Source organism: Montipora foliosa, chromosome 8, assembly GCF_036669935.1.
Source record: "Montipora foliosa isolate CH-2021 chromosome 8, ASM3666993v2, whole genome shotgun sequence".
NCBI classification, from domain to species: Eukaryota; Metazoa; Cnidaria; class Anthozoa; order Scleractinia; family Acroporidae; genus Montipora; species Montipora foliosa.
In genome coordinates this window covers 51,922,063-51,932,062 of record NC_090876.1, presented here as the reverse complement: position 1 = coordinate 51,932,062, position 10,000 = coordinate 51,922,063, and the positions used below count along the sequence as shown (strand labels likewise).

General features: G+C 38.1%; 2 protein-coding genes across 2 annotated transcripts in view; both read left to right on the top strand.

Moving 5' to 3' along the window:
- The window catches only part of LOC138013125 (basic helix-loop-helix transcription factor scleraxis-like), a 2,299-nt gene extending 186 nt beyond the window's left edge, over positions 1 to 2,113 (top strand). Inside the window, exons 1-2 of the mRNA XM_068860108.1 lie at positions 1 to 319; positions 575 to 2,113. The exon at positions 1 to 319 is cut by the window's left edge and continues 186 nt beyond it. Coding sequence (XP_068716209.1) covers positions 1 to 319; positions 575 to 648 — 393 coding nt within the window. The 3' untranslated portion in view covers positions 649 to 2,113. The remainder of the gene's footprint in view (positions 320 to 574) is intronic.
- A 4,560-nt stretch (positions 2,114 to 6,673) lies between these two features.
- Positions 6,674 to 9,647, top strand: LOC138012931 (neurogenin-1-like). The gene is made up of 2 exons (XM_068859866.1): positions 6,674 to 7,221; positions 7,772 to 9,647. Exons 1-2 carry the CDS (start codon positions 6,810 to 6,812, stop codon positions 7,822 to 7,824), a joined length of 465 nt encoding a protein of 154 aa, XP_068715967.1. The 5' UTR covers positions 6,674 to 6,809; the 3' UTR covers positions 7,825 to 9,647.
- Positions 9,648 to 10,000: the final 353 nt, after the last annotated feature.

Here is a 10,000-nt window from a genome sequence, read left to right as displayed (position 1 = left end):
AAAACCAAAAGACGAGGGAGACGATTGACTGGTCTGAGCAAGCAAAGAAGGATAGCAAATACTCGGGAACGAAATCGGGTTCACGTCATCAACGATTGCATAGATCGCCTGCGAGACCTCATTCCATTGTTTCCCAACGAACGAAAACCTTCAAAGACCGATACCATAAGACTAGCAGCGCTCTACATTTCTCATTTGACAGATATGTTGGCCGTGGGAAATACTGACCACCCAGAACTTATGCCCGGGCAAAGCCTGGATGAGGAGATGTCAGTAACTTCTCTAGTGGAGTTTGATCCATTCAACTTGGAAAGTGGAGGTAACGTAGACGAAATTTGATTAGCTACTAAAAACTCCAGGACATTTGTGTTTTTCATTAAACTTGGTTTGTTTTATTCCTTTAAATTTATTATTTATTCAACAATAGGGCACTGAAATTCGCATTAATTCGCTTTGTTTGAAACACTATACGGATCTCACTTTCTAAACGCCTTCAGCAATTTAACGGGAGTAGATAAACATTTTTTGATGAGGAGATAACTGCGTATTGTGACCATGTCTTGTTTTCTTACAGACCTGACAGTTTTCCTTTGGAAAGAAGATGATTTGGGTTCCGTTACTACTAGCGACCTCGCAAACATATTCTAAGAAGTCCAAGAAGCAAGACACTGAACTGAGAAGTATGAAAAGGACTTTCCAGAAATGAGAAACGTGATTGCTCAAAACGCTAGAGGAATTGGAAATGTAACCTTTATCCATGCAACCGGGAGATATGTCATTGTCAGGCAAACATTTCCTCCATTAAGAACACGTCAATTTTATTTTTTGTCATAGAGGATTTTTTCGTTTCCGCTGAGACTGATGCATAACTTGATTGTTTTTGTATGAAAATTGCAGCTTCCAAAGGTTAAAAACTGAAACGAATTCCTTGCACAACTTATCGCTAATGCGAAGCACTGGATTCTTTTGGCTGTTGAAATATAACATCGGTTATACTCATCTAGCGCAAATAATTTATATCTATTAGAAGAAAACACACGCTTTTCTCGTGAGAGGAAGGCAATCAATTTTCCTAAAGTAAACTTTGTTGTCTTGTTTAACAGAGAAAATCCGCGCCATTTTAAATGAACTTCCTCTTCGTTCCGTGAATTTTTTAATGAAGAATGCCTCTAGCATTTCCCGCATGAGATAGATAAGTTTAATCTCTGCAAAACAGTCAAATTAGGCTGTTCCCCCTTCATTGTCCCGACAAATTCAAACAAATCATCTATCAGCGTGCATGAATGTACAATAAAGACTTAAATTTCCATTAAAAAGCATGCATTGCAGCCCTGAATTTAATAGTGCCTCTGATCTTTGTTTAAGGCCTGGAGTGTTAGCCAAGTCCGTCAAAGTCTTCTTGGAAGCAACCAATTAAGGATTTTCCTATGTCAAATGAGCGCGGCTTGTGGTCTTTAATGGACGGAAAGATTTTTAAAAAATGCAAAAATTGTACTTACTAAGCAGTCTTATTCATATCTTGAATTGTTCAATGAACCAAGCCGGTCTTTTTTAATAGCCGGAGAACGGCGGATTTTGCAAGATTTCCCGGAGAGCCCTTCCGGAGAACCTGCCTAGTGTCATTTCTTAATTCGATAATTATTCGATAAGTGTACGTTAACTGCTGCGGTAGTAACCATATCCCAGTTTGCCCGTTTGCGGTAACGTTAAGTTAAATATCCCGACTGACAGGCATTGATAAAACTCGGCAAAAAAGGTGAATGTTTTTCATAGGCAATGTTTCATAGTCTCAGTTCTATAAAAATTTTCGCCGTGATCAAATGATTAGCCGTGTTTTTTTCTTGTTTAGTTCGACTTCCATCTCTTTGGAACTACCAAGAGTTGCTTGGATTTTTAGGCCATTTCCGAAATACCCCTAAATATTCAGCTTGATAAGTGAGGCAGAGAGAACAAAGACAATGGAAAAACGTTGCAGTGAATTTTTAAAGACATATCATCGACTTTCATTTGTCTTTGTACTCTCTTTCAGGATGAGTTTTATTCATCTGACGTAAAATTGTTTACGGGTACATATCAGAAAAGTTTCTTGTAAATTCTAAAGCGACAAACCGTTTATTTTTTAAATCAAGAAACATATCACACATTGGTTTTATTGAATCTCTTTCGATATGGCCCCGGCCAGGGTACGGCAGCCACTGACAGTTTATACCACGTGCCGATTTTTGGACATCGAGGAAGTTAATTAATCAGCTCACTGATACATAAACAACGTGCTTCCTTGCCATCAAATCATGTTTACCACGTTGAAAGACGATTAAGATTTGATAAAACCTAAGGACGGCTAGTTTTTGGTTGGAAACTGTTATCTATGGCATCCTACTACATTTGGTTGCAAAGATAAGCTAAGGCTTATGCCGCGCAACCTCAGTGAAATTGCTTACTGTGTTTATATTCTTGGGAATCTTTTTGCTCTATTCGTAAATACAAAACCAGTCTAGATCACTTTTCATCTTTTAAAAGTTCATTCATTTGCAGCTCGTCTTGGTGTATCCTTACAGACAGCTTGTGAATCACACGTACCAAGTAAGGATAATTGTTTCTAAATGTGCGCTCGAGTGAAGATTTTAGGACGGCTTCAATCGAATGTGCTAATGTACAATACGTTCACCGGTCGGAATTTTCCTGTAAGTGATAGTTTTCACCTTTATTCCCCTCTCTTTCGTTTATCCCGTAATTTTTTTAACCATGAAAAAAGTTTTGAAATACTTCTGTGCTCAATCAAAAAAAAATGACTCAAGTGAGGGTGTAAAACTCTGATATGTTTAACGCAAATAAAAGAGTTCGTTTTAATTTGCGCTTCGAAGTATGTTACGGTTTTGTTTACCATGAAGAATAGCGATGAAAAGGTAACGATGAAACCACATATTGTTCGGGGTCAAAGTAGTCCACCCCAACAGCTGCTGTCTTGTTTTGATTAAAATTAACTTGAAGAGTTTTTCGATATGGTATCTTTCCTACACTTTTGCAAAAGATTAATATCTCTTTGAAAATTTAAACTGTAATCTTCCATACCAAAATAACAAAACAGCACGAAAGCACTGATTTCCCCAGAGCGCCGCGTTTTAACTCTGGCTTTGACTCAATTAATTTTCGCTAATATATGCTTATGAATAAAACTTTTTCTTTCCAAATCTTCACTATGTTCTATTGTTCGAATGCTATGTGGTAGGTTTACGGGTAGTGGTAACTGACCGCGTTCTTGTTAGATTTGCAACGCCCTGTGCACCGTTTCCAAGAGGTAAGTGCCAATTTGCGGTGTTAGTTTGTTTTAAGTTTATGAGAATTTGAAAACTCTTTACTTTTAAACGCACACTCAGTAAAATAATTGGGCGCGAAACTAACAGCGTTTGCAAGATCGTGCAAGTTTCACCTTAAAGGGACGAGTGAGCAAAGAAATCAGTGTTCTTGATTCTCAGTAAACGTGTCTTTTAAGGAGATAGCATTGCTTTAATCCTTTAATGACTATAATGGGTGAACCGCTACTCCGAATCTAAAATGACTTCTTATTCCATTTCACTACAAATTCTCAATATCCTGGAAGTGGAAGGCTGTTTATTTTGTCATACAGTCTTCTTTCCTTCCTCCTTTTATGCTCTGGATCAAGTTGCCAATCTTAATCGATTCTCTTTAGGAATGTTGCATTTGTAAAAACCAATATTATTTTTACAACGGAATTAAAAATAAAACCTGCCAGTTTGGCCATTCTTATCATGATAAAGTGCCCCTTGCATTGGCTTCGGACACATACAGTTTCCTTTTAGGGCAAAAGTGTGACGTAGTAAACTATATTTTCCTTCCTCTGTTTCCCTAAGTCCACGACTGACCAGCAAAAGACTTCCGTAACACACACACGGAACAGCACTTTGGAACCAAAATATTTGCAAGCATGACCAAATTCATTCAAAAAACATCACATTTGGGCGCAGCTTTCTGAAACGTAATGAGGCTGTTTACCCTTTCATACTTAAATGCGGGGGAAGTCAATTATCGTTGCATAGCATCGAGCTTTCCAATGTGTTCATTTTCTTAACCTGACTACAGAAAGAAGAAAGGTTTTTAGATTTTTGGCACTTAAAACCTGTACGGAGGGATGGATGGATGGCCATTATTAAAATTGATAATGCTCGTGCCTCCCGCCTCTGCGAAACAGGGATCGAATCCTGTCAGCAGTATTCGTACGGTGGCTGAGATTTCGATCTCAGTCTTACTCCGAGGGTTTTTCTCCGGGTACTCCGGTTTTAGTCCCTACAAAAATCGACTCCCAGCTTATTACATCTGGCTGTGGTGCAGCGCTGTGTTCTGGGGCCGAACGCTTGGCCGGCAGCACTGCTTCTTCTGTCCGACCTCGTCGTGCTGCGCCCTTAGCAATTCAGCCTCTTTAGACTGCAAGAGAGAGCGATGAGTAAGCCAGATATGTACTGACAACATGCACCAATCGTGAACATTAAATCGTGTTGATAATGCATTTTAAGCTCTTTCTCATTGATTCATCTCCCTGATCAAAGATTTCGAGTGAAACTGTGGTCTACTTTAAGCAATGTGATGTTACTGTCGGCACCCCCAATTTCATTGAAATTGTTGATACTTTTTACTCACGTTATTGTCCACAACTATTGCTCGGTTTACAGATCTGTAAGCCCTAACTTCTAGTTTGACAACCATCCCCTCCCCCGGCCGAACCTTCACAAAATGAAGAAAGTACTTAAGACAATATGCGGCTGTTCAGCTGCTTTCTTGCTAAGCCTCTTATCTACGAGGGACGAAATTAAACGCAGAGTGCTACCTTATCCTGATTCATCAGCTGGTATGAAACCCTGCAATTTTCTCGATAAGAAGGCAACAGTTACTTACAATGGTCAAATTTCCTCCACTGAAAAGAAAGCAAGAGCATAAAATGAGTTCTCCGTCGTAGCTCATCCACTTAAAGACCTAAGAGTGCGAAGAAGTGATTTCCCAGATTTATCCTAATTATAAGAGTTTTTCTGTTGTCTGTCTCATTCTTAGCTAAGCCTTCCTCGAAAGAGGGAAATCAATTTAGTTGAACTCATAGTTACATAGGAAAAACTCAGCAGGCTAAGCTGTAAACTGGATGCACGCATTCGTGATTCCAGATAATTCGTATCACAGTTATAGCATTAAGTTTTTATAAAAATTGAAATTAAACAAATAAATATCACGAAATCTATGTCGGCTCCAAAAGTCTGATGATGGTCGGGTTTAATAATGTGGAAAATTCACTGTTAATTAAATACATGTTCAGTCTGAAGATACCAGCCGAGGTTCGCAATCGGGTCGGTGCTACAGGATATATTTAATTTACAAGTGATAAAGAGCTGTAAATCAAAACTACATGATGAAAACATCGGTGGCGACATTTCATTTAAATGAAAACAAGTGTTACGCAAAATGCCTCAAACCGCAGGTCATGTAATCAGAAATCAGTTTCTTTGCGAGTTTTGTGACGCAAATTCATATAAACATGTACTTGGTCATGATTGATAAAAAGGCTTTCGAATATTAATTGTTTCAATGGATGGAAGGTGTGACTTTGGAGTGAATATCATCCTTTCTGAGATACGCAACTCAATGAACGCAGGTTTACTGAAGTTTACACGGCGTGACGTAATTAAACAGCTTAATTTGCTATCAACATTTAAGGCTAATTGGTTTAACAGGACCGATTTTTAAATGAGTACATCAAAGAAATACTATGAAAGGGCCTTAAAAGAAGTTTTATGATTCACGTGGTATTCCCCGTTAAATTGGGCGTCGTTTCGACGTCTGTTAACAAAAATATACGAAAGGATTTGAAAATGTTTACGTTAGAGCAGTTAACATGTACATTTACCAGACCTCAACTCATCATTGTGTTGGTGTAATGGCCTAACAGGAAACTACAGCTAAATCGATAATGGCATTTTTATAAATCAATAGTAAATTTGTAAATAGTCGTCCTTTCAGTACGTGATAAAATAAACGTCCTTTCAAAACAGTTACGTGAAATAAATAAACACAGACAAGAGAGTGTCAGAGGGTCAAAGAGTCACAATGGTTCGTAAAGGTTGTAGCACATGCGATATGTCATTAAAGGAACTGTCTTCGCACATGATAGCGGCGACAAACGCAAAGGGAGAGACATTAAATAAAGTTCAATCACGCTATGACAAAAATATTGAGTAAAATGAAAGCGGTGCCAAGAGAATAGAAGCTAAAGTAGACGTAGAATACGACTTTTTTGTTCAGTTGACTCTTTAAAAAGTACAACAGAATTTCCGAAAAAAAGATCATTCACCACGTAATGTAATCTTATTTAACTTGAGTATGTTGCAGAGTCGTCTATCTCAATTTCATCCTTTGCAATGAATTTATGGTTGAGAATACATCCAAACAATTCTTTAATGTGCAACACTCAAGAAATGTATTGACGTATTTTTTGTAATTTAATAAATGCGACGATGGTGAATGATTAAAAAAGAGCTTTGATAGGCTTGTGAGGAACGCAGTGCTATCAAGATCGAATCGAATCAGAACAGGGTAAACGAAATCTGTTGAAGCGTTATCTCAGAATATATCATGTGTTTACGTTTCTGTTCTCTATTATGTCAAACGAGTTCCGTTTTGATGCGCGCTCGAAATGGAAACCATTCGAGCTGACAAGCCAAACCCTGTTCGGGGTGATAACTGACTCATACAAAGCCACCTCCGCCTCATTTGCAACACACAACACTTGCGTGCAGGACATAGTCAACATGGAGGGGGAACTTAATTCCCCAATTGCAGAAAAAACACGGGGGAAAAAGAGAGCTAGGCGCCGAGGACCTCGTCTGACTGGAGTCAGCCGGCAGAGGAGGATGGCAAACGCTCGCGAAAGAAGTCGAGTGCAGAACCTCAACGCCCACATCGAAAGACTCCGTGATTTAATTCCACTTTTTCCTGGAGAAAAGAAGCCCTCGAAGACGGAAACCATCCGACTAGCCGCGGTTTACATATCTTGCCTTACGGACATCTTGGAAGAGGCGGCACCTGAAGGCCTGGAAAGAATTTCATCCGAAGACCTTATGCCGACGTTTCCAGGATTTGAAGACAGCCTTACTTTGGCAGCTGGAATCCCACCATCTCTTTCATTACCTAAATTCCTTTTTGAACCATTTTGCGATGAAGGTAGGCTTATCCATCTTTCTTATTGCATTAAAGACCAGTTTACATCGCGTGATCCATTTCATGTGAGGTCTGATTATTTTAATCAATCTGCCTTTGTTATAAAGCTAACCGCAGGGGGTCAAGATTTGTCGAGTCAATTTTTTTTCATCGAATCATAATTTTCATCGAAAGTATGTCGAGCAAATAGTGGCTGCCTAGGAATCTTAAAGATTTTTGGAAGATACCGAATTGTTTGTTTTTCTTAAACCGTGTTTATATGTAATATGGCGCTTTAATCAACATTGCAAACAACTGCCGATTAGATTCTATTTGCTATCAAACATATCATTTCGAACTCGTTAGCTTTTATATGATCCATTGTAAATAAATAGGACTGATCTAATCGACTTAAACAATTTTTAAAGTCAAAGATTAACTGCAAAAATGTACTCTCAGTAACGGCGTAAGTTGAATTGTCGACCTCTTAAATCCTTAGATCGACAATGGCGCACTTAACATTTGTTTGTGGTTTGCATTGTTATTAATGTATCGTTTCGCTATTCTTGTTTAGACAACCTATTAGATCTGGACCTAGGAGAATATATTTGGGAGGAATATGAGTAGACCCTCATTCAAGCTGCACGGTCAAACCACGATATGCACAAATTTTGGAACATGAACAAGAGGTTTTCGTCAAATCGTTTATCCACTGTTGAGACAGGCCACTTATCAAGTAAATTAACACCTATTATATTTAGTAAAGATATCAAGACTGGAATTTATTCTGTAATTACGGAAGCTCGAATTTTTAGCTAGAGTAACACAAACGCAAGTTTAGTTTTTTCGCGGAAAGTACTGCCCCTCCGTGAGGGTGTGATTTTTCTACCGTGAGGAAGAATTAACTTTGGATTACAATAAATAAAATTAAAATATTAAGTTATAATCATGCACAGTTATTGCCAATAATCGATCAGCAACGTTGCGAAGAGAAATTGTAAATCCACTCATGTCACAAAATTCTGTTTTTGGCCAATTTTAGATGTGAAAATTATTTGGCAGAAAGGTTTTTCTTTTCCTGTTCGTATGAGTTCTTTCAGTTGTTGACAGTACCACGGTCGGAATTACGTTTCGTGAGTATTGATCGAACGGCGAAGCGCTAAATGGGCGTGACACGTTAATTTACTCGGGGGTCAGCACTTTTTTATTTATGAGGCGTTCTTAACCCTTGAACCTCGTAGAACTCAATTTGGAAAACTGAACTCAACACATAAACAATTTTCCTCATCATGATGCTTTCCTAAATGAGTTCAGTTTGAAACATGAAAATAAACAGGTGCAGAAGAAGGAACCTCTTAAATTTCAAAAATTTGGTTTTATCAACGGAGTTGATAATGTAAATTGGCCACCGTACAGAGATTCTAACCCTAACCCAGCTTTTAGAATCTCTGTACGGTGGCCAATTTACATTATCAACTCCGTTGATAAAACCAAATTTTTGTATACTACTTCCCCACCGACGCAGCACCACAGTTTCTTTAGAAACTAACCCTTCACTCTTAAATTTCACACTATGATATGAGCCGCGCCCTCCCAAAATGTGTAGCACCACAGTAAACATCACAACGGAAACTATTACATAATAGCCTTCGTTTAAATGTTTGATGGAGCAAAGAGTGACAAAACTGAAACTGAATGGTCAAACTTCGGGAATTTATTCAAAGACGCCAGAATAATTTATGTGACACAGAGAAGTGTAATTGAACCCAAATTACTAGGATCATCTTATCTAAGTTTTTGCAGTTTCTCTTACGAAGAAACAATCAGTTAAGAAATTAAGCAAGTTATGAACTACTCAAAAATACAAATATTCGCATGAAAAAGAAGCGCAGCTCACAAAATGTAAAAAAAATGTCTTAGTTAAAAAAAATACTATATACTATGCAAAAACGGGGGCTGTGATGACCACGCTATTACTCTAAGGGAACCTTTTAGCAAACACATGTTACTTCAAGGTATGCTACACTGACTTTACTGGAAGCTGTTAATACAGCGTCCACGCAGTGTGCATTCAGAATACTCAACTAAACGTTTTTCCTGAGAGATGCCGACCGTTCGTTCAATTTGGAAGGTCAGTTGCGAATCCACACTCTTTGCCCTGATAGAGAGAATTTAATTAATAACGTCAGCAACTAAGGCTGGTCCTTAGTTACAAATATGATTTGACCAATAGAAATGGTCGGTCTTTATTGCGAAGACTGCATTGTATTTACACGTTTAAAAGACGATGGTAATATGTAAGAGGAAACTCGTTTGTAGACAAAGGACTGTGATAACCTGGAGTTAAGAATGTATGAACATCTATGTTAGTTGTTACATCGAACTCGAGATATACACTAAAATAGTATGTAGTCATCAAAGTTCGGAATAAACCTGAACTATTAACAAGTTCTGAGCCTTTTGTGTTGATATTTTAAGTAAAAATCTTTTTCTGCAATTAAGTTCCTGGTTAGCAAAGGACTGTTTGTTTTTCGTGATTTTCAAATCAAATGAATTACGGATAATTAATCTTCAACTCTTTATGGGTCAGTAATTATGGGTGGAGTGAGTGACCTGACCACATAACTGAACAGTGGACTGTCCACTGTTAAGCTATCTTTGAGTGAGTCCAAGTTGCGACCTTGAAATAAGCAGAGGGCATTTGTTGCTACATGCAAAAACGTTTTTCAATCCTATTTCTACCGAAATAAGCTTTCCAAATGAAAACATCGATAAGCCTCAGTTGGATCAAAAGCTTGCTTTC

Excerpts from the sequence above, each read along its gene's own strand:
- LOC138012931 (XM_068859866.1), top strand. The coding sequence starts at position 6,810 with ATGGAGGGGGAACTTAATTCCCCAATTGCAGAAAAAACACGGGGGAAA. Across the intron at positions 7,222-7,771 it reads TGAACCATTTTGCGATGAAG|ACAACCTATTAGATCTGGAC; the intron begins GTAGGCTTATCC and ends ATTCTTGTTTAG.